The following is a 26,886-nucleotide window of genomic DNA, read 5'->3' on the forward strand; positions in this document are numbered from 1 at the left end:
ACAATGTAGTCTGGATGTCAACGTGGTTTCTAATGTGAATATGGAGGTGTAAATCGTAACAATACCATATACATGTAGGAACTAGACTACTAACTTGAAGCCTTGACTTAAACCAACAACAAACTTGTCATTTATCTACATGTAACTGTACTTGGACAAATACTCATAGGAATACCCTGGTACAATATTATATACAATAAATGTTATACATATATCTTGTACACATTTTCACAGGTTTTCTCTATTTCCTGTATTATTTCATTGATAATGAAGTACTTTCCTTTATTTACAAGAGTAAATATTCCAAATAATAAATGTGTACATGTATTTCTGTACTTCTAACTGTACTGACCTACATACACTGGTAGCAATGTATCTGTATACAGTTAATCTATATATTACATGTAATCCATAAACAAATACCACCACTATTCACATCATTACAGTTAACCTTTTACTTGGTTTATCTCTATTTTCACAGGCATCATCAGAAAACCGTTGCCATGGTAACATCTACGATGATATTTGTTGACAGTGAATTTAATAACCAGTTATTTAGTCTCTCTACCAGGTACTACATTCTGTGCTCACTACTTTTCACACCTGACTGCATTAAGGACCTTTAGAACATTCTCCCACAGAGACCTGTAGTCAACTTTCAGTACATCTCACAGGAATTTGTTGACTTTTAAAAGTTTCCTTTCGCTAATATTCCAATTCATGTAATTATCAATCAATAAATACTTCAACAATGATTTATCAATAAATTTGACAAAACATATCAACAAAAATATTTAAAATTATCATGTTTTCATACTTCTATACACATGCAAGTGATAATATAAAGTAACATTATTGAGGACGTCATAAAAATGTAACAATAGTAGACAAACTTAACTTTAAAGTCACAGGAGCACAATGTGTTTATACAGTTTCTGCTTTAGAGCTGTGCTTGGTTTTGCCATGGAAAGATTTTTAGCTGAGACAATTTTTGATGATTTGGCTCCACTTAAAAAGGAAAACCACTCCAGGAAATAAAGGTCTTTTCATAAACTATTATAACGTGTGATTTCAGAGAAACATCAAGTTGAAGATATCCTTCATTTGAGGATGTTTTGCTGTGGACCACATTGCATCATGGGAGTTAATAGAAATGTTTATGCAATGGTTAAACAATAACTATTCATAAGGTAATAGGTTCTCATCCATATTTATATACATATGCGATAACTCAATATGATATACAGATAATACATCAGTTTCTTTTTGTACATGTCAATGGCCACGTCTTCACTTCTATATGGAAGTGCAGGTTGTTTTTAGCTATTTAGGCTGTAAGATCCAGGCGTTCCTTTTGCATATATAATGCGGGGTAGCGAGTGGTATAAGCAAACCAACGGCTGGACCTTTCAGACTATTCTGTTAAGTATATTAATTTATATACCCCACATTCTATAGTTTGACATAGTATTCCTAACCTACACATTGTATTTATCTATTACACTAATACCTACACATTGCTGCATGACATGTCATATCTCAAAGATGAAGATTTTACACATACTGTTCAAAATTATAGTTACAATAATCTGGGATTAGGAAAACAGGTAACAAATTACTTCTAGATAACCATCAGTAACTATGGCAACATAATAAAATAATGACTTTCTATTCACTTGTTTTTAATCACCTTCCCATGTAATATTTCCTAGGATAGTCTGTTTGCAGTCATCAACACACACATACTGCACAGATGAAGATCTTACTGTGATGTGGATTGTAGCCTAGCAACCGTGAGTGATGAAGTTAAGTGAACTTGTATCCATAGCAATGCAACAAGGTGGAGATAACATGTAATTCAATCTAGCATCAATTGGTTCTCAGGAGAAGAAAGAGACACTAAATCTACTTGAGATGATGAATAAAGCAGACATAATAGTGAAAACATCAAACTTTATCACAGATTACTATCTTGTGGTGGTCTGATTTCATTCAATTCATTTCCGATTGAAACTTGCAATGTGTTGTGAATTTATTCAACTCATTGACTGGTTTCCTATCAAAACCTCATTCTCTTTGCAATCAATATTATTAAGTTTATCTCTTGTGTATTATAATTTATAAGTACACAGATCTAAAAGCCTTCACAGATCGCACCAAATACACTTAAAAAAGAAATAACCATGTTTATACAGTTGTTTTCTTTGTCACTCCAAAAAAGGTCTGCATTGATATGACTACATTATCAATTTATAAACAGGATGACTTAAAGGTCCATAATTCAGTCCCATGTTCTAACAGGTATATCACAGCAGTGGAAGCACAAGGAATCAGATATGATCATCCATTTTTCACAATATCTTTATAGCTTTGGCAGACAACTTTTGATACACCTAAATTTTAATCCTAATCTCACCTGGGACTTTAAGGACAGATAATTAAATCTAAATTCTCCTTTAGTGTTACCAGTGGAGCTATAACGATTGAAGGGAATATTCTTATGTTCAGGACCAACTTTTTCTACAGCTGTGCCAGAAAAAAAAATGTTCACCCAACAAGGACCTTGAGTCAAACAAACTATCATACCCTTCTGATTTAAAGTTTGGCCTTAATTTTATAATTTTATACAATGCACCCAGGACAATGCAACAATACATGTATATCCATATATATAGTTCATAACACACAAAAAGACACCTAGTAGCAGCAATACATAATATAATTAGATTGAAATGTCCTGGTACCATTTGGTGTCATTTCTTCTCATACTAAGGGTAGTCCAGTGATAAGAATAGTAAGTACACCGGATCTTACAAATGTGACCCTATGCGTCAATGTCTCTCACATTTATTTCTATAATCATAGTGTCAAAGGTGAGGGGATTCAACTCTTGACTCTGTCACCGATACTTCCTGTAATAAAACTTAATCAGAATACAAACATAATGTTAGTTTGAAGTGTATTACAGTTGTTTAGTTGATAATCAGTAACTAACTCACTTTGGAATGTGTTGGATATAATAGACATAAACCAGTGAACACTGCAGACACAATGAACATCCTTCTATTTAGAAATTAGAACAAGAGATGAACTGAAAATGCTCCCCTATATCTTTGTATGATCAGTAGATGTAGTAAGTTTGATTGAATTTGGTGCAGCTGTTCTGCATGTGTAGCCCCATCTTTTCCTAGTTTGCATGCACATTACATGTATTTCAGAAATACAAATGTTTCAGTGCTAAGTTACAGCCTGACAATGCCACATAGTGAATTGGAGAACATTTGCTTCAGTACTTTTTGAGATACCAGTGAAACAAAATTTTTGATACAGACAGACAGACAGACAGACAGACATCGCCACGACATCAGCTCCCATACTGGAGCTACATGTATAAGGATAAAGGTTATGGATAAACAATTCTGTAATAGACACCCTATGTGCTAAGGAAAAGGAGGGATGGGGGGGGGGGGGGGCTCAGAGGTGACATCCATGAAGTCTGAACAATTCATTTTTAAATGTATACAACTTATATTGTAGGTTGAATGTAGTATAAATCTGATTATCGGACTTGTTTCCATGGTAACCAAATGTCCATTTCTCTTGATTGCTACATGTAAGTATCATAACACCGGTATTGGTCATACATAACACATGAGGAGGAAGCTATAGATCAGATTACCGTTGACAACCTACAAGTGAATGTAATTTATTTCATTCGATTTAGAAACATTTATTAGATCTAGCTACGAAAGACAAGATAAACCTTGTTTGGAAATGGTCTAAAATTGATACTTGCTAATGTGGGAAATGATAGTATCATTTTTAAACTAAAATATACAATCACTGACTCACAAAGGAAACCTGAGGTATGAGAATGAGATGAAATATGGATTTTATTCAAGAGATGTTAGTTCTCTGCTTAGTCTATTTACATGTAACAATAACGACGACGACGACGACGACGGCGATGACGACAGCGACGACGGCGATGACAACATCATCATCATAATTTAAATTAAGTCCATTTGTCCAGTTCAGGGCAAAAAACAAATTACCATAATTGAAATGGAAGTCTCACATACATGTACAAGAAAGACATGTTTGTTTGTTGGTGGTCATTTTTTAAACCTTTTTTTGGTGCTTAGCAGATACGTACAATTGTATGGTGTAGCTTGTAGACTGGTAGCCATTGAACATTTCCTTGTATACAAAGGTTTAGTCGACACCATAATTATATATGTAGGTTCAGTTGACGCCATAATTGTATACAAAGGTTTAGTCGACACCATAATTGTATACAAAGGTTTAGTCGACACCATAATTGTATCAGTTTGAAAGATCATAAATCAAACCAAAGGTGAAGTTCATTATGTAAAATGTCACTAGTATAATAATCAATAATTCTTCATTACTAATGACTACCCTAGGTGCCTATGAAGTCAATCTTAGTTTATGTATACACCAGAGAATTCAATTTTGGACCAAAAATAACCATATTAGTCTAAATCTACGGTATAATGAATTTTACTCTGACAAATATGTAAGTTTTTTACGAATGAAGAAAGAAACACAAGACTGAGTTTAGATAAACGTACAAACAAATGTACAACATTTAGTGTTTTCCAAATTTTCTTTGGACTTGATCAAATTTAATTTTAGTTATTCTCTTTTTAAAGATCAGCTTACAAATTATTTTACAATTTCATTTTACAGGGACACAAACTGAATTAATACATTTTGGGACGTAATTTTTGCTGCAGATTACAAAATATTATAAAAGACAATTAATGAAATTAATGAAACGTAATGTTGATTGAACTCAACCCTAGTATCATGCATAATACATAAATGACCCAACGATGTAATTTAGTTACATAAAATCAAATATTTAGGAAACTGTTAGTACATATTGTTATCAAGTAAGCTTAGCAACAACAATTTTGGTGTCAATGAAGCTCAGACCGGGTCGGGAAGAAATATTTGAAAACATCGTACATGTACAATAGAATCCCGTCCTGGCAATATATTATACATGTACTTATTTCTTTGCAAACACTATCTTCATTTGTAAGAGTAAGATTTACTATAGCACGCAAATCTCTCACATACACATCCTATCTCTGTACAGTAACAGATTACCTGAACTTATTACATAATATTTCTTAGATCTGATTCCCAAAATAATCAATATAAGTAGTAATCACAAATCCACTGATTTCAACAACAATTCTAAACAAAGTTCAAAGTTCATCACGTCAATCAAAATAACCTACATTTTAAAATAAAAGAGTTTCACATTTTAAACCCTTGATTATATTCATTTTAAAATAATTTTAGTAAAAATATCTCCCAAATTTGTGTTGGAACAGTGTTTTATACAGATGGTGAATAAATTTATACCAAATGCCCTTCGAAAATTAATCTAAAAATATATACGTAACTGTTTGAATTTAACAAATCTCTCCTTGCATATTACCAGGTTACTGAAATTGTAACTGAGTGTCTAGTTATAAAGCAAAACTGATCTATGAACATACACTATACAGTATATGCCAACAAGCACAATCAAAGATTGAAATATGCCAACAGCATCTTGAACAAGATGTAAAATAATTACCATATCTGGGGTCAGAGGTCAACTCCTTCATATAATTTCACTTTCACCCCATAGCACATTACCATACCTGTAGATTTAGTACGAGTCTCTTGAGAAAAGTAGAAATATTCAGAACTATAAATCCTAATAATCTGATGAATAGATATGTACGTATGTTTGCCATGTGTGTAAGCACACAATAAATCTACATCATAATTTACTGCTATCACAAATATCGTTGTCTTGCCTACGGCAAAATCAATTTGTGACTCAATGATCGATAGACATCAACATTTCCATTGCACCTGTTAAAATGTATCGCTCCACCAAAACCATTTACACCTGTTTTAATACAATGTATCACTCCATCAAAGCATTAAGTAGTCCATCACACAAATCTCCAGCAATACATGACAGCCTTGCACTGCCTAATTTATCATTTTAAGTTCAGTATCTATAAAGGCAAATATCTCCAGTTTTTCACTTACGTAAATTTTATGATTTTCATCAATAAACAATATTTATATTAATTCATACTTCTTTATTTTCATATCTTAAATATTTGTTTTGTCAAGGCAAATATCTGCATCATACAAATCTGAGTATCAAAAAGAATTATTTCTACAATTGTACATACATTTTTTGTAATTCATACAATTTTAATCATTATTTTGATTTGATTTCGATCAATAATTAATGAGAAATCAATCATTTTTTTCAGAGTTGACTTTTGTATTATAACTGGAGAGAACTCCGGCATTTGGAAGGAAGGGAAGGAGGGAGGAGGGGAGGGTTAAGTGTAGATTAAGTACTAACTGTAGATTATCACCACCATAATCATAACCATCATTATTATCATCATCATCATCATCATCACCATCAGTCAACATCATCATCGACATCATCACTATCATTATCATCATCATCACCACCACCACCACCAACACCACAATCACTATCACCATCACCCTCACCACCACTACCACCACCACCATCATCACTTTCATCATTATTGTCACATCAGTTTCAATGTTTCATCACCACCATCACTTTCATTATCATCACTTTCATCATCATCATTATCATCATCATCACCATCATCATCATCCTCATCCTCACATTAAATACATAACCTGCAAATGTAGCAGTATTATGTACACTCTACTCATTCATTCCTACAGTTGTTACCTGAATGAACAAAAACAGCATGTGATATGTTGCCATAAATTACCTACATCATTAGGTATAAATTCTTTGACTTAAGCTGTGGGATGAGAAGACTTGTCAAAATCATCCAACAGTGAAGTAAAGATATAGAATACAGGTAGACAGCTTGCATGTGGGTGGGTTTTGGATGCATGGGACAAGGTTGGTTAACTTTGCTTGCAATGTTTATTTTTACATAATGGGAGAGGTTTTCCCTTGTGAACAAAATCAAATTAAGACTTGTACAAATGTAGTGACTATATGGGATGAGAAGTGATGCAAGTATGCTCCCCAGGGAGTTGAGAAAGCAGAAAGGACAGTTGTGCCACTGTAGATCCATCACAATAGATCCGTGCCAGGGGTAATAATTGTAAACATACAAATGTACCTGCTACACATCACAACAAACTATATGAGACATCTACCAGAGCCCTGTCAATCAGACTGTAATAGTTGACTTTATGTTGCCTAATATCAGACATTTCATATCAGTTATTTACATAAACAGGTCTAACTAATCACAATTTACTATAATGGACTTACTATATGACAGTTCACTATCTAAGTGAAATGAAATGAAATAAACATGCAGCCTAATACAACATAATGCCACAAGGTTATCTATTCATGTGTGGTATAAACATCATCCTTTGTGGTGGCCATCTTTTTGTTCCGGACCAACTTTTTCTATAGCTCTGCCAGAAACAGGATTATGCACAAATTAACAAACCTGTGACACAATCAATTTGTACAATTACAGTAGAACTGCTTGCCAAAGCATGCCAAAATCAAACACATGTACATGTAGAGCAAGTGAATTTGAGAACACAGGAAGATTATACATGTATATGTACATGTATCTCAGCTACATCTTAAGTTATATAGTACATGTATAGTGCAACAAAACTCTCTCTTAGAGATCTGATTCCGATTTTGATGTTACATTTGATTTTACAAATCATTTGCATGTGCATACATTTCCCATGAATATAGGATACTCTAATATTTACACCAGTGACCACTTTATTTATTCTTCTGCTAAAATATTCCTAATCTAAGCATTTCTACAGATAAACTTATACACTGAATTCCGACCCTGTTAAAGTGTTTGATTCTTGTTTATTGACTGGAATCAAATTCAATTAAATCAAAATAAATGATGTTGGTGGCATGGAATGCATCTCAGAGTGAGGTATCTCAGGTATGTCAACAAGGTTAGGGGGTTTAAACTAAATGTCAAGAAGGTTAGGGGGATTTAAACAGATACACCACATGGTAAATGTTATCAGGACTATTCTTACATCTTATATTTCATATATTATCAAAATCTTCTCATGTAATGCATTAATCAGTCAGTTTCTACCCTACGCTAAGACTGCCTCCAGCCCACTGTTCCTGCTTCCTACTGGGAGCACATCAGTGGTAGGTCTGCCTCTGTTGTCTACATGTATGTACATTGTATGTGTTTCAGTACATATGGAAACTGTCCACACAAGGAATTCAGTGAGTTGATAGAAATTATGGGTTCTTTATGAGGGTCTGAAATATCACAACAATTTATCCCATTATTACATGTAGCTGTGTGTATTCTACCTAACCCTTTCCACATCAATTCTATGCATGGTTTAACAAACATTTACAGTATTTGCTACAAATGTAGGTCTAAATAAGGAAAGAGGTCACCAGGGCTTGACGTGAGGCGGACAGGTGTCAAATTCAATGGTCAATTTATGATTTGGGGTGAACTAATCTAATGTATGTGACATATGTTTATACTGTAATGTATACAAGCCATGCATACACACATTGACTCTGATATGATGGCTAAGATGAACTTGTAACCTATCAATGGAGATTTACTGCCGTCACCTTATTGCAGGACAGAATGTACATTTGTATATTTTGTTAACTTTTACAGTGTTTTTGCTATTAAAGGACTGGGCACCCTGGTACTATAACAGGAAGGGGGAATTCTGGTAAAACTGGCATAATTTTCCATGAATTACAGTAGTGCGTGGAAAATTTTATTACACCATAATTTTGGTGGGGAACAGCAAAAATGACAGGAAAGCTCTGAGGTAAATCTTACCTACTTTAAGTACTTACCACCCTTAACAAAAATATAACAGTTTCAGAACACAGCAAACAGAAAAGTGTGAATCTGACGAAAGCTACAAATCTCTGACAATTCAATGTGTATACATTGTAGATGTTACAATGTAAGTCCATACTTACGCATGTCTATGTAACAGTAGCTGCAATGAGGGGATATGGTGTTTGTGTAACAAATAGACATTCTACTTATACAGATTACTATAATATTACAATCAATAATACATTTATCCAGTGTACTACAAGGCAATGTACTTCTACAACAATACATGTACATCATACTATCTAGTATACATACACATGTACATTTTGAAGAAGAAATCATATTGTAAGATCTATGTCAATGCATGCCTGGGGATATTGTGTATTCATATTGTCACCAGTGTTGCAGCCAGAGAAGGTTTTTAGGTCATTTGACACACATTTTTTGGACCTGACCCACAATTTTCGAAGGGACGGGTCAAAGATGACCCACACTAAATTTGTATGCAAATCACATGACCAAATGATCGCATAATTATTGCATAGATAACAACACGGTTGGATAGGCAACTGCATAATCATTCAACAAATATCTAGCATGGATCAGCATGTGGGTAAATATTTTTACAAACTGTACAGTTATGCTACAACGCAATTGGTGCTTTTTTATAATGTCCCCAAAAAATTTATGATGACCCAGAAAAATGAAAGTCTCGGGACACTATGTCCCATTCTTTAAAAAGGCTGGCTGCAACACTGGTCACATTAACTATACACCAGCTTTTAATGAGAATATACATGTAATTATACATTGTAACTTGGTGTATCAACAACATAAAGTTACAATATATGTTGCTTTGGTGAATAACACAGACTTAGATTAGTAAATTTACTATACATGTAATTAAACAAATATTCATTTTCCTATTGCTTCAGACAACACCTTGTCCTATAAGTCTATAAATATCACCTAATTGACCTAACCGTGTAACCTGTATGGCTGTACCGCTGAGACTTTATTCATGTGTCTCCACAGACACTTGTAGCCTCTACAATGTATATACAGTGCATGGCCCTTCGCATGTCTTCACAGGCACTTGTAGTCTCTATCAACAGTGTGGAAATGCCACCAAATTTGGATTACGATTGAAATTAGATGTGAAAAATAGTTGCCTGAAAATTTTTAGCAAAGAATTGGTTTGAAGCAAAAAATGATCCTATGTAATCCTCACGGCTCCACTAATAACATTAATACGAGAACCTGGGATTGAATTCCTGGCCTTTAAATTTTATACATTAAATATGTTGCCTATAAAATGTATATGTGAATATTAGCAGTTTAATATCACTTTGTAACATATATCATCTCACAAGGACCTGTCACAAACAGTAGGTTCTACACATATAAGTAGTAATGTTGCCAATAATGTGTTTTTCAGGAAGATTGAACTACAGTGCAAATTCTCAAGAGAATGACTCAGTGTCAACACAGTATAGAATTCACCCAGACAGTCATTCATTTATAATCCACCACCATTATTATCTGACATACAAAAGATAATTAAAAACATACTTTATTTTTTACTGACTACCAGCTGTCTAATTCACTAATTAACAGGATAATAGTTTGTCCAAGGTCATACAATAAATAAAATTTGATAAAAATGTACTAAATCATTTCTACTCCTGGTTGAAAGTACACATACAGCTTAAGAGTCTGAGAATTAGATCTGCTCCTACTGGCAGTGGTAGATCCAATCAATGGCAAACTCTAGTCTTATATCATTCTAAGGGTAGCCTGAGATTATACAAGGGAATCAGTGTACTTGTTTTATAATGTATTATTTGGTTCAGGCTCAAGGCCCATAATAACAATGACATCACATTGATTTCAATGACCATAATGTTACTGAGTAAAAGTAACACCTACCTTGCATAAAACAACCCATGTCATAAAATATTTGATGAGATCTGTGCTCTTCGTAAACTATTGTTTAAGTCTGTTTTACAGTCTTAGTGACTTTATTTCCCTTCTTGTACATTTCTAATAGTTTCCATCTTTGCTTACCTTCTGTATTAATAAACTCTGTTATTGTCTTCTGTGCTTCCTCTAAATATGTTACCTAGACTTTCATTTTCCTCAGTTTAACCTTGTCTGATGGTAGTTTTAGTATTAATTTTTTCATCATTTGTTCCACTTCATTTTAATCATTCTAGAGCCTGAAGGTCACTTTCAGGTAGAGACTAAACATGGTGACAGGTAACCGTAATAAAGAAAAGTGTAGTTTTTTTTAAAACCAGTGTGTTTTTTATTTTCAACCCTATTTTTTAAAATGAGAAGAGCAGACTTCATTCTTTTTCATTCTAATTCATTCTTCATTCTCATATGAAGAGAATAAACTGTGGACAAGTTGCAGGCTTACTTTTCCCTCGTTCTTTTATAATAATAATAATAATAAAGATGATGATGATAATATACAATTATAAGTTCAAATCTCAGATTCTTGAAAATAACAGAATTTAACATGCACAATGTGTTCTTTTGTTTCATAATTCTGTATGACTTTAAACTTATTTCTGGGGAAAACATCAAACTGTGGTATGCGCTGGTCTTAGTCAAAATCTCACAAAAGTTACTAATCTAGAATCTATGTTGTCCTGTTGTACAGTATGAATGCCAGGACATGACATCAAAATTTAGCAACAAACTGTGAAATGTCATCAACACTGTGCTGTTATGTCCTTCAATCACACAATGAATTCAGACAAAATTTAAGACCGACAAAAGCCAATGAAATGTTTACAGCAGCTTACAGAAGACATCAAATGTTGACTTGTTTCGTAGCTGTTCACAACTTTGTCCTTGATAACACCCATCACTATATACACACACACACTCACCACACATGGAACTATAACACACACACACCACCTATGGACTGACAGCATGCAAGTTGTCATTTATACTTCCTGAACTATGTCTTCCTGGCCGGATATATCAATAGGAGGTGATTTGATATGAAGTACACAATGTATTCACACAGAAGCTAAGTTATTATCTTATACATGAGTGATCATTATGGGTAAGACTGTTCAAACTCAATGTACACAAACTGATATGTACAATATTTTATACCATAAATGATAGCGGATTTATTTTCTTAGTTTTTTTACCTTCACAATAATACCTAAATAAATCACTATGAAGAAATAACCATTGGATTTGACTATACAAATATAACAGCTACAATATAGGTTTTCATGGAGAATTGGAAAATTAAATGTCAATATGGTGAACATGATAATATAATTTGTAACTTACACTATCATTTGACACACCAGCCAAGGTTTGACTTTCACCTGGATCAGGGAAGACTTGCACCAATTGATCAGGCCAAGCCAATGCAATGTAGACAGTCTAACAAGACTCCACTGAATATTCACACTCTTACAAGATGCAAGCAATGACAACAAAACATCAGACAGTCTGACAATTCAATGAATATGTCCTATACAGTATACCTGTACCATGCCTCTATTTTTAACTAGGGCCACTTGTAAAACAAAGTGACTAAACATCACAATAAAAACACTGGTTATGCAATTAAAACCTTCATTAAAATGCAAATTAAGTATTCATTGATTTGGAATATTGAGTTGGGAAGACACCCAATGAGTAATGGACAGGCAGCATACATTGACACATAATCAACAAAACACTGTGTCTGCATGCCCTTTCATACTTAATTCACACCATCACTTGAAAACCTCTTCCCTTTTGCTATCTGTCCTCTGCTGTTGTTGGGTTCTCTCATTTTCATGCTTGATTGGGTGTGCCCATTGCATAACGAGATATTCACCACTGCTAGACTGTGCTTCTGTTTCATTGGACCTGACCTGGTTAATTGATTAGCCCATTAGTCGGTTTTCCTCTTTTTAGTTTAGACATCATATTGTGAAAAGAACAGATGGCTAGTTTCACATATAACACAGTTTGTTCAATAAATCCTGTGTTTTGCTGCAATGACATTTAGATATGGATGTTTGCAAGTCCATCAATGAAAGGTTAATGATAGCCACTTTAAATCCAAGGTTTGCTGGCTTCTTTCTAAGTACCAGTACTTTTAAACTTTCCATTAATGAAAGTCAACAAAACCATATCTGCTTTAGTTTCCAAACACATTAAAATCTCTGGTGATTTATAAGCCAGTTTCTTAAACTGCAATGTTTCAATCCTGGGTCATCACATTAGTTTTATCATTTATTAGTTTTTTTCCTAATGATCTAGGATTGTTCGTTTTGTCCAACTTTTCCTGTAGCTCTGTGGGAATAACCATATTTCACAAATCGATTTCAATCTTAATCGGAGTGGACCTTTAAAAATTAATCCAGTGTTGATCAAGTCCTATTCTTCTTTTTCTACCCCAATTTTGTTATTTATTTTTAACTAGAGCAGCATACTCATTATACATCATATAAAGCTATGTATGGTATGTTGTGACTTTTATACTTTGATGAAAGTCAACACAAACATAACTTTCACTGATGTAATTTAAAAGCAAATCTCATCAAAGTTACAGTATCAATCAACCCAGCCAAAATTAATTTCATTTTTTGAAAAAAAAATCACTCACATATTTATACACCATAAGACAGCCAATTATAATAATTCTAAGAATATTTCTTGTGATGACCTCATTACCATCAATTGAATTCACTAATCATGACAATTACTAATAAATGAAAACTTGGTACTGCACAAAATCTCAGGTTAAAATGAAAACTAAGGATTTTTCCACATATTTTGGTGCAATTTTTAATTTATCTGTCACCTGCAAGGATGAGTCTTCAATGACAATTACTAATGTTCTAGAATTGATAGATGATTCTCACCAATCAATGTGTTTGTGATTTATAGCTTGTCCTTGGTTTAGAGTTCATGTCACAGTCTGTCATCACCCATCATACAGTGTCATTGTCTAATGACAATTATAACACAGTTGGTATTTTATCACTTTAGGACTCATGCTAACACTCGTCCATTCTTGTATCTACCTATTTTATGGTACCTGATAACAATATCTAAGTTTGATAGGTAATTCTTGGTAAAGATATTATATATTAATCAAGGTGTCATGGTAATTTGGAATATAAAATTATCCCCCAAATGGTATCGTTGTTACTTTATGAGACAAATTTTTCTTGATTTTCAACATTTTACAACAAAGGTATTGAACAGTCTGGGTTTTTAAAAATGAAATATGAAGAAACAATCTGCTGTCCTATACATGTATAATTCTAATAAAAGCCTAGTATAACACAACCTGTGTCATGACTTCAGAAAACACTGATGAAGCCATGATGGTGGATACCTGGTGAAAACTTTGGTGAACTAATTGAAAATTTTGATGCAATACAAAGTTAAATTCATGAACTTAACCTGCAATGTAAATTGAACATAAAGGGTCATCCTATACGACAATCTTAATTATGCCTATTAGGATCATATAGGACAACTTCCCCTACAGGATTTATAAATGATCAAATATAATAATGAATACAGAAAATGAAATAAGAACACCACAAATCAAAGTAGTTTCTCCTCTAAAAAGAATTGGGGTGTGATGGGGGGGTGTTTTAGGTAGCCTAGAAAAAGTGTAGGGGTGTGATGGGGCTATGTTCGAGGTAGCCTAGAAAAAGTATAGGGGTATGTTTAAACTTTGAGTGTTGGGGTGTGATGGGAACATTTTGAGATAGTCCAGTTGCCTTCAAGATTTGGCTTACAATAAAAATGAAGCACAGAGCAGTAACTGTATAGAAATATAATACTGAGGCATAAATTCCTAATGTTGCAGGCTGGTGTACATAAACCATTGGGGATTAGCAGTAAACATCAAAGATGAACAGCTGGTACAGACATTTAACTTACAAACAACTCTTATCACCTTGGCCTTAATTCTTATTCCAGTTTTGTATCATCTTTTACAAAATTATCAACAATGTAACAATGTAAAGTGTAAAATGTAACAAAATAACAATGTAAAGTGTAAAATGTAACAATATTTCATACATAAAGTGACAACCTACTAAATTATTCGTGGCACATGTCAGTAATAACATGCACATTAACTCCTGGTAATATTAGTGAAGGCCTAGTAGGTGAATTCTCAATAATCCAAAACAAGTCTTTTTAGGGAGGTTATTTTTGTCTCTAGAATTGTGTTAAATGTATCAAAATTATTATTCTTATAAATTTGTTTTTTTGAAACCTTAGAGAAATTAAGTTGTTAGGAAATATTGGATTCTTGCCATAATAGCCCCTTTGCACATGGATAGCTAGATACACTTCATATTTCAACCAATATCTTTGTTTCACATGTAATTTAGCGATGGCAGAGAACAAAGGCTTCAGTTTATTGACCTGATCACAATGTAGCCAACTATTCAGATAGGTACATTGTACTGTATCCTTCAGCCTATACCTATGGGTTACTACAATGTAGCCATCTATTCAGGTACAGCACATTTTTGTAGATTGTACCCAGTCTAGGGTTTCACAATAGTAAACTACAATGTATGTAGCCATCTATTCAGATAGCTACACTGTATCCCAGTGTAAAGCTAGGGGTGCACTAAAATGTAGCCATCTATTCAGGTAGCTACCCCCAGTCTAGGGGGGGGGGGGGTTCACATTAACTTAAACATATCGCCACCTATTCAGATAGCTACAATAGTGTAACACTGAACACTGTGTATAACGTAAGTTAGTCTAGTGGTTCACACTAACTACAATGTATCAATCCATTCAGATGGCTACACCCCAGTCTAGGGGGTTCACATTAGCTAAAACGTAGCCATCTATGATAGCTACAATAGTGTGTAATGTCAGCCAGTCTAGTGGTTCACACTAACTACAATGTAGCAATCCATTCAGATGGCTACACCCCAGTCTAGGGGGTTCACATTAGCTAAAACGTAGCCATCTATTCAGATAGCTATAACGTAACCTAGTCTAGTGGCTCACACTTACTACAATGTAGCCATCCCTCTATTCAGACATTCACCACTGTCAAATGACAGCCCCAGTGTGCTCCTACTATTACATGTAAACTTGACATTTTAGCTTTCCCAAAAAACTCCCTAATATTAACATTTGGCCTCAACTAGTAGTGTATTTACTGTAGGAATTACAGCTATTCATCAACTTGATGGCAATGTTTACTTCTATACCCTTCTATAAACCCCAATACAAACAATGGAAATCTTGGCTTACAACATGCATAAATGACATGCCTTTCACAATAGTAATTCTGTCTCACAATTTTAGAATAAAAACTTAATAAATACACACACTATGAAAGGAAAACAAACTGTACACAGTAGCTATGTACCATGAACCTCAAAAAGTGTGACCTTACCACAAAGAGAATGACACTCCAATATCTGTCAAATCTACTATGCTGAAATTAAAACACTGCATGTAAAAGACAATAGGGCTGCCAAACAAAGCTACACATTAGTAACATTTAGGGTCAAAGGTCATTGCTAGTCCTACCTGTAAGGACATGCGATGTACACAAGGTGAAAAAAGATTGAAATCTGCGGAATGTTCATGTTTGTGGACAAAGTACACAGGTGGTACACACCTAGCTATATGCCTACCTATGCTATAGTATCTACACACATACACACGGTGACTCACACACTCTATATTATTATCGCACACATGTCTAAAAATCAATGAGAACTGATCTACCTCTGAATAACACTGCATGCTCCATTCTTTCTAACTGGGTCACAATATGGGCTAAAATTCCAGTGGTAGTACTGGTGTGTTTACGGTACAGTAGTAGTAGTGTCCATGAATCCCTGCCTGCCTAGGCGCTGCTAGTATGACCTACAGTCAGCTCTATGTTGTGGCTAAAGGAAATAGCACAATCCCACAATACACCTATACGGCTCCATTTCATTGAACTATGTTTGGAATGTACTTACTGGGCATTGGGCCAGGACATCAGTATATTAATTACACTGCTGGCCCCGGACTAGGTATACATAACATACACTAGCTTACTATTGAAAACTCAAAACCACACTATTACTTAAGAATCATTATGAATACCAAATGGCAATATTTTTCTCAAAGAAAAATTTGTTTTTCAGTCCTACCTAGGTGTTTAGTTGAAGCCTGTTGTTTGGCACAAAGTAGTATTTGTTTATTTATTTAGTTGCATTACTATAATTGATGTAAGTTAATCCCATAGCTTGCACCATATCTTCATTAGTGGGTGTGTGTACACAGCAACTACACATACAAGTACATGTACAGCAGCTGGCTACTGTCTTTCTATCCAACCAGCTGTTGCAAAACTGTTTTACAAGTTTTCATTTTTTTAACTCAAAAAGTATACAGGTTTGACCTACTTTTTAATGATACCCAACATGAATAATTGATAGTCTGGTTTCAACTAGTGCAGATATTGATGAAAAGGGTCAAATGCTAACGTTGGGAATATCGATGTCAAATTTCTATCACTCAATATGATCAGTTGTAATGTCTTCTGAGTCATAATATGTGTGGGGAAATATAATTACAAGCTTTCTTGAGGGCAATATGTAGTTAATATCTACCAGATGAGTTCCCTATGTACTTGTGTATTTTAGAGGGGTTTTCCCACCAAAACTATGGTATGGAAATTGATATTAACTTTATCAGATTCAGCCCTGACTGTTACAGTGATGGAAAGGTGTCCGAGACCTAAGTTAACTTTTGCAATAATTCTGATTATTTTACCACTCACTGAAAACTACTAGTCTACTATCACTGATGTTTTCAAAGACACAACACAGCCCTGACAATTCCGTGTATATTAATCTCAAAACACTTCCATAAGAGTTATCAAATTTTTTATAGTGTGAAAACCATAGAAATGGGCTGGGCTGTACATCATTTTAACATAAAACGTAAATTACACACACCAAAGTACTGCCTTAACTTGAAACTAAAAGACTGAAACTTGAGAAAGTATGTTTTTATTCCATTTTGACATTTGGCTACTTGCCACAGAAGGAATATATTACATGTACCCCCTTTAACAAAACCCACCAATGTCAGTTTATGAGTGGCAAAGCTATCGACATACATGTAGCTCACTTGAAAAAACAATTCCTACACAAAGGCGAGACTGTATTGTTACTCTGTACCCCAATTCACATGTCCAGGGACTTTTCACTTACTTGTATATGCTTGTATACACAAACACTGTTATAGGGAGAAAAGCTCTCCACATTTATGCCAAGTTTTCCCTACTCATCTCAAAACCTTGCATTATTGTAAGATGTCAAGAAAGATAATAAGCTCCTAGTTATCAAGCTTCTGGTGAAGACACTTTGAAAAGAGTCACTTTACAGAGTTCACTTCTTGACTTACTAGTGTGTGGACCTCCAGTAGCACTCTAGACAACACAATGCTTTTACACTCCAAACAACTTGCAAGACACAATAGCTGAGCTGTACAGAGTAAAATCCAACCAGTGACTGCAGTCAGCTTGGTAGTATGTATCCAGCTTGGACTACTAACTTGATCTCAGTACAACATGGCTGGCTGGGATCACTTACTACCAAGGTCATGTGTTAAATCAGAATGTCATGTGACCATCTTTAAAGATAGCAAGGTATCACAATCACAATATCTTACTCACCAAAGATGATACTGATTTGCATAAAATAAATTTATTCAGACTGTTCCAATATACTCTTTGAGCTTGTCTGCATTTCTTGTGTTAATCCATGGCAACTGTTCAGCAATTTTTTCAAGTTTATATTCCTAAATAAGTATATTACATCATCATGGATAATTAGCATAAATTAGCATATCAAAAGATTATGTTTGCAAGTTATATCAGTTGGCCTATAAATCTCCTCGACTGACACATAGGTGTTAAATTCTTTCATTCCTCCAGGGATACAAATTCCATTTTACTCTTATATGCTGCACTTTGCCTTTGCTAGGTAGGATTCTCCCAAAACCTTTACCTTTTACCTTCCCAATCTTAGCTTTAGTTTCACTCAGTATGTATTTAAGAAATCTGACTGGGTCTAATGATAAAGCTTTTATTCCCATCAGAGCAAGGAAATACCAGAATCCCGGGTTTCTGACCATGCTACCTTAAATTCCCTATAAACCTGTTTCCTGTGCTGACTGTGACTGCTATGGCTATGGAAATCACAGTCGGCACAGTATAAACTGGATATATATTCCCTTGTTGTTCATTTCAAAAATCAAACAATGTGATGACTGCTGGGGGTGGGGGTGGGGGGGGGGGGGGTGAGTGGTTGTCTTCTGTCCAAAGGGATATCATCGTAACACCTCCTCAGCACAGGAAACATGCTACACAGCATTCATTTCAGACTAGGGTATTCTATCTTTCTATCAGGTAACCATGGAAACCAAACTACCTTCAAGGTTTCTGTAAAACTGACAGGTAACCATGGAAACCAAAATACTTTCATAAGGATTTGTCAAACTTTTCAGACTTAGGTATTCTATCTTTCTATCAGGTAACCATGGAAACCAAACTACCTTCAAAGTTTCTGTAAAACTGACAGGTAACCATGGAAACCAAAATACTTTCATAAGGGTTTCCGTCAAACTTAAAGGTAGGTAACAGAAACCACAAAAAAGAAGTGAAAATGATCAAAAATTTCATAACTGTTTTCTCAATGAAACTAACATTACTGGTATTGAGACAACAAATCAGTTCATTCTTTTTTGTGCAGATTTCTACTTGTATCATCACTGTATTCTCATCTTTGTCTAATTTCATTTTTAAATTTATTTATTTATTTATTTATTTATTTATTTAACTGCCAGGCATTTACTTCCTGGAAACATACATCAGCTTGTGTTATTATGAATATTTGTTGATTTAATTTTTATTAATTATACGACATGAAGATATTCATAATGTCTATTTTAGATGAAAATAATTCCTACTGCAACCTGAGAAATGAACATTTACAAAAAATAGTGAATGCTGGTAAATCATAAATTCCATGAAGTCTATACATACATACATACATACATACATACATACATACATACATACATACATACATACATACATACATACATACATACATATGCACGCAGGCATGCACGCATGCATGCACGCACGCACGCACGCACACAGGCAGGCAGGCAGGCAGCCAGGCAGACAGACAGACAGACAGACAGACAGACAGACAGACAGACAGACAGACAGACAGACAGACAGACAGACAGACAGACAGACAGACAGACAGACAGACAGTGTGTATATGGGAGTATAGTGTTACTTGTTTATTTGTATTGTATGTCTTAACTTCAATTTCTTTCTATAATGACTAAAACAATACCTATGTCATGACATATCATATCACATGATTAAATATAAATACTTGCAATAGTAGAGACTAATCCCAACAATTATTCAGATAGATAGTACAAATAACATAATCTGTCTATAAACCTAGTCAAAAGAAATAAAGGCTATGAGAACTGTGCACTGTCTTGATGACTTGCTATGAGAACTCTGCTAAGACTACTTTCTCAACACCTTATTTCTTGTTGTAAATTCACTTTGTAAACCTAACTGAGTACTTAATACAATTTATAATGGTAGACATCACTGTTTATTTTGTTTGATGTTATCGTTGCAATTGTACCTTTAACCAATAAATGGACATCAGAGTCTGAAAAGATGTAACATTAATCTTTTCACAGGAACACTAGCATGCCATTCATGTCTGACAAAGGACATACAAAGTGTTGAAATCAGCCTCATTAGCTGAAGAACGTGTTTGTTGATCACACACCGATACACTGTGACTTTAAGTCTGGGAAAAGTGTGTCATGCACTGTTATTTGGACATACAGTAGCTTTTAAAACTAGTGTAGAATTTGAATATGAAAGGGTAGGATTAAACGAAGATTTCAAAAATCCAATAAATTCTATTTGAATTTGTAAAGGAATAATGTAGCTGTTTGTAAGTGTAGAGATGTGACAATGATTTAGCATTGATTAGGGTAGTTACAATTAGTGTACTAACTATAGCTACCTACATTGTGACTATAGACCACCATGCATAGTTGCCACTATAGCTACCTACATTGTGACTATAGACCACCTTTAACATAATTGCCACTATAGGTATACCTACATTGTGACTATAGACCACCATACATAGTTGCCACTATAGCTATCTACATTGTGACTATAGACCACCATACATAGATTTGGCCTCGGGAAATAGCATGTGATTCTGGTAACTCATAGTCCCTCGGGTGTAATAAACGGGTGCTTAGCCCAGGCAATATGTGTTCACTATAGCTACCTACATTGTGACTATAGACCACCATACATAGTTGCCACTATAGCTACCTACATTGTGACTATAGACCACCATACATAGTTGCCACTATAGCTTTATACATTGTGACTATAGACCACCATACATAGTTTCCACATTGTTTCATTTATTCAGAATCCTTACTTGTTGTAACAATCCATTTTCTTTAAAATAGTATTATAGTACTTTATATAAGGTTTACTGACAAAGTTTAGGTCATATTCCCTTTTGTGTGCATGGATTATAAATTGTATTAAAAGTAATTGAATGAAAACACAAGAATGTGTGTTTAATTTTTGTTACTGGAGATGATATATATATTTTTTCTCTTTCATTCATTCTTAATAATATATAGTCACTTTTCAGTGCTACCTTGCTAAGATTTATGGCCAAATCAAGAACAGTAGGGGGTTTATTTATTCTTAATATTTTATTTCTTTTTAATTCATTCACTTTTTAAAGCCATATTTCATTGATGGATTCATGTACTATGACATAGGCCAATCTGATTAAAATATGACATATGATGTGGTGGCTAAATGCTTTATTTATCTCTGTTTCCAACGTTTTATGACATTTGTTTTTGTTCCAAGTGATTGCCGCCTTCAAACAAAAACAAACATAATAAAACAATGGAAATAGAGGTAAATAAAGCATTTAGCCACTTTCACCACATCAGATTTTAATCAGATTGGACATTGGCATACATGTCAACATTCCAGCTCACTTTCCAAAATCTGGAATACTGCTTTTGGAAATAGTTACAAACTATTACAGTATGCAGTAATACCTTTTTCGTTTTGTTACAATCTCTGTCAAGTAGTGAAATCAGTAACTAACATATTTGTATGACATTTATATACAGCATGTATTTACAAGGTGACACAAAGTTCAAAATACAAGCACATCTTTAATGAAATCCTGCTTTCTCTTTTTGATAGTTTGTGACTGAAAGGTTAATTGGAGGTTCACTACAACTTACAAGTCAAATTACCGGTAAAACCATCTAATAACCTTTCCTTCAACTTGATATGGAATTTGCAGACTTTATCACATCAAAGATATCAATTTGAAAGTACTTGCACATGGTTTTTTTCAGTCTCAAATTTTATCATGTTTTGGAAGTACTCAGATATGACCTATGACCTCTACACTCACCTTTGACCTAAAACCTCTGATCTCAACTTTGACCTATGACCTCTGTTATCATTTTTTACCTAACCAAGTGAAAATATACTAAAAGTTACCCTATATTCTGATTCCTTTTGTCTTCAACTTGTAAATTACATTCCTTTGAAAATAAGTATTTTCCAAGACTTGATGAATTGAATATAGTGGGGTGATAAGTGAATGAATCTTTCAATTCTTGATATTGAAGGACTTTATTTTCACAGGGAAAACAATATAGTGAAAGAATGCAAAATCTAAATGAATTAAAAACTGTCTTTATTTGTCAATATTACCTTTCAATACAACTTACAAGATGTTATCACTTCGGATTTTTCTCATGTTTCAATTCATATATGGCTACATGTGACTTCTTTAACTAGTGTCCAGATTCACACAGCATATTTATGAACCTTTACAGACTTAAAACAAAATGAATGATTTCTACAGCCATGCAATTCTTTCAATATGATTATGAACCACTTCTGAGTATTGTTTATACTATGCGCAAGCCAAGTTTTACACATTCAAACAGAAAATACAGAATTTATACCCTGGTTGTTCTATACATATTTACATCATTGGTTCTGCAATCGTCAAAACATTTGGCATCAATATCATTTTCCTTATTTTGTTTCTTAACATATAATCACCTAATTTTCCTAAATTTTTCTTCATTCATCTGTAAAATACACATGACGAAAAAGAGTTTGTAATGACATTTTCAATTTCTTTGTGTTATTCATATTTTTCACAGTGGAAGACAGAACATTATTTGGAGAATAATATCTATATAACTCTATACTATTGAATCCTCTACGCTCCACACTTTGACTTTCTTGATGAATCAACACTCGAATGAATGAATGAATAAATAAATAAATAAATAAGTAAATATACTGAAAATGTCTTTTCTGTTTTTGTTTTGTTTTACTTGGTTATATTGAAATCTACACCTTCTGTTATCCCCTGACCTAATATCTGCATTCATGTAATAAAATGTAACTACTTTCTCTTTAAAGGTAGCCTAGCGATTTATCATGCTATAAAACCAGCGTAACCATGACAACAGTCAGAGTGAGTAGTCCTGTTCACCTGTTGACTAACACAAAGTGCATCTGAACATATAGATTAAGTCATTCAAATTGCAACATTCATTGTTTAACAGGATTTATTGTGGGAGAGGAGGTAGTGCCCCTCCTCTCAAATACCCTTCTCATTTAGTATGCCATTAATGTAAATTATTTTAGGAGACGTCTATTCAACTTCAAACATAACAAAACTGCAATTTTTGTAAAAACCAGCAGGGGTAGCAGGGAAGGGAAGTATTTGATGGTTGATTTACGTGCGAGAACTTAATGAAGCATTCACCCCACTCATCTCACTTCTTGTGTTAAACCTTTGTAATTTACGCTACCTTTAAGACTTTTAATTCTTTTCATGGTTAATATTACCAAACTTTGAACACTTCTTTTATTTAATTTTCAGTTATGTTCTCATTACTTTAATGTCATGATTCTGATTACATTTTTAAACCCTGTAACACAAACAGTAGGATTTCATAATTCCTAGACAATCCTTTTAAAGAACAGACACTATTAAGTTGCAACAAATTTTATCCACTTCTAGTATTTTATATTAAACAGAATGACACATAGAAAAAAAAGTTGATCATATTTTAATACATTTTTGCCACATTTAGTATTTACCAAATTTATCAGCATATCTGAAATGTAGAAACTTATGTTTGCCTCAAACTTAAGTATTTGCAGTAAGGCAGGAAATGTTCTACATCATTATATACACAAGGTACAAAAACATTACTGTAAATGGAAATACAAATTGAATATTTCTAGAAAATTATCAAATCAATAAACTCGAAATGAACTGTTTGTACTCTCCACTTGTAGTCTTTCTCACCACAAAGATAGTGCAACAACAGTGTGCCCTCTAAATGATAGCTAAATTTTGGTGTTGTGAATCAAGATGATAAAAACTGTCATTTCTTGTGAGTCACCACATAGTAAGGGATAGGGGAACACCAAATTTTGGTGTACGTATCACTAGAAATTATGTGCGTCAGTGACGTGTCAAATTGGCTTTAGTCTTGACGCCAAGTTTGAGTGAATTTATAAATCGTAACTATACTGTATAGGAACTAGACTATGTGAGTGAAGGTATAAATCGTAACTATACTGTATAGGAACTAGACTATGTGAGTGAAGCTATAAATCGTAACTATACTGTATAGGAACTAGACTATGTGAGTGAAGGTATAAATCGTAACGATACTGTATAGGAACTAGACTATGTGAGTGAAGGTATAAATCGTACGTAAAGATACTGTATAGGAACTACATTGTGATGGCTTAGAGGGCACGCTGTGCAACAACATTTCAAGTTACTGCCTTTATATCCAACTTTCCCATTCACACAATAAAAACTTTACTCTCTACTGGTCCACTAAATCTAGAACACAAAGAGGCAAAGATGACTTCAGATTATCAAAATTAATACTCCAACTTTCTTGTTTACCCAATAAAAGTAATAAATTTTCTCTCCACTGGTCCACATTTACAGCACTGCAAAGATGGCGCCGTCACAACATGTCAAATTACTACTGTCCAACTTTCGCCTTCACCCAATGTAGTCTAAAAAGTAGACCTTGTTTGAACTTGTACACACACACATTAGTGGTCATAAAAATGAAGACACTCTTTAAATACACAGTAATAAACTAAACATGACATGTATGTGTAAAAGTAAATCACCATACAAATAACTCCATCCTTCTCATTTACAGCTCCTCATTCATAACTTTTCTGATAACTTTCAAAAAATGTCAATTATTCTGTATCAGTCATACATGGAATCTTTAACACGTCTTTTCACATACATAACAAAATGTCATGGGGGTCTTGAACAGTACATCATTCTCAAATTGCTAACATTTTTGGACTGTGAGAAGTTTGTACACCAAAAGTGCAATCATTCAGAGCCCATCACAAGCAGGCTATGGTCTGTGACACAAATTGTCACCCGATATCATCCAACAAGGAAAGTGGCACATGCGATTGTACTTACAGAAGCTGGTGTGAACTATTCCTCAAGGCACACAATGTCAGTATTAAAAGTACAGCTAGTGGCAAAGAAGACCAAAGTTTGGTTAGTGGACTTGTCGTCCTTCTTACTACTAGGTCAGCCAAACAGCTATGTTATGCCAAAACACAGGCAAAGTGAGCCAGTTACAAAGCAGTTGATGTCTACTGGAGCCAACACAGCCAGGCTAAAATTAAGGGGCAGTCTACTAAACTCTCAACTATGCAAGACGTGTTAGCCATGTTATCAGACAATTGATTTAAATAGTCTTATTTGACATAACAATGGCATTATGTATTTAAATAGTGGATCAATGCACATCCACCATCTTGAATACTTTGAGTGGTGCATTGTGGGAAATGTGGTATCATTTCAAGACCAATTGTTTAATAAGGATTTATGCTTACATGTTTTGCTATTATAGTTTCTATTAATTCTCACATGCCTTGAAAACATTAGGTTTAATGTACAATAAAAATGAAATAACGTCCTGAATTTTGGTGTAGATTTTTACCAACATGAAAACCGACTGACTAGATATCATTTTTAAGGTGTTACAGTGAGAAACATATAATTCAGTACTGACACGCTAGTGCCAGTTTACAGATGATCCCTTAGAGACAAGGAGCATAACACTGACATTCCAGTAGATGTATTATCTTACAATTTGATAGAGAGAAGTCAGCATGGCGTTATCTGATTGACTTTGCAAGGGGTAAATCGTCTGTGCGATCACCCAACCATTGGTTTGCTGATCGTTCCAATTATCATACAAGTCAACGTTTGAAGTGTATCGTCTGCGAATTCTGACTTGGGTAAATGCACGTAGTGTAAACATACCGTACTGATAAAACTCTAATACAGACTGCATTAACTATTTGAGGTTGATTTATGAACAGTAAAGAAACACAGGATAAAGTCATAATAAGTAGTTTTAGACTGAACAGACAGGATTGAACCACGGTGGTAGAAAAAATATTCTCACAACAACAAACATACTACAGTCCTTCTTTCCTTTTTTTTTGCTTTTTTTTTTTGGTCAATTTCTATAGAAATATCATCTCAGAGGAGAGAATATCTGTGTTGGTGGCCTGGAATTAAGTGCAACTCTAACAGAGAAATGACTTCCACTAGTTTGTTGTTTTTCTGATCTACAGTTTGAGATATCTTTTAGCTAAACACAATGGATACACTGTTTGCAGAGCATTTTAAACTCCCATCGATATGGTAGCATTTAGAACAAGAGAAATTGAAAACTTTGATTTCAGTGATACAGTATGTACAAAATGACTGTTTATATATATTTATCATGAATTCTGGATTTTGTAATGACT

General features: G+C 34.0%; 1 protein-coding gene across 2 annotated transcripts in view; it reads right to left on the minus strand.

Annotated features, from left to right (window-relative positions):
- LOC144432563 (dystrophin-like) overlaps positions 1 to 26,886 on the minus strand; it is a 292,959-nt gene that overhangs the window by 207,019 nt on the left and 59,054 nt on the right. Inside the window, exon 1 of one of the 2 annotated variants that reach the window (XM_078120805.1) lies at positions 16,653 to 16,792. The exons of the other annotated variant lie outside the window; for it this stretch is intronic. Within the exon in view, the coding sequence (XP_077976931.1) occupies positions 16,653 to 16,677 (25 nt within the window). The 5' untranslated portion in view covers positions 16,678 to 16,792. Of the gene's footprint in view, positions 1 to 16,652; positions 16,793 to 26,886 lie in introns of those variants that run through there. 2 annotated transcript variants of the gene reach the window in all.

This window comes from Glandiceps talaboti, chromosome 3 (assembly GCF_964340395.1).
Source record: "Glandiceps talaboti chromosome 3, keGlaTala1.1, whole genome shotgun sequence".
NCBI lineage: Eukaryota > Metazoa > Hemichordata > Enteropneusta > Spengelidae > Glandiceps > Glandiceps talaboti.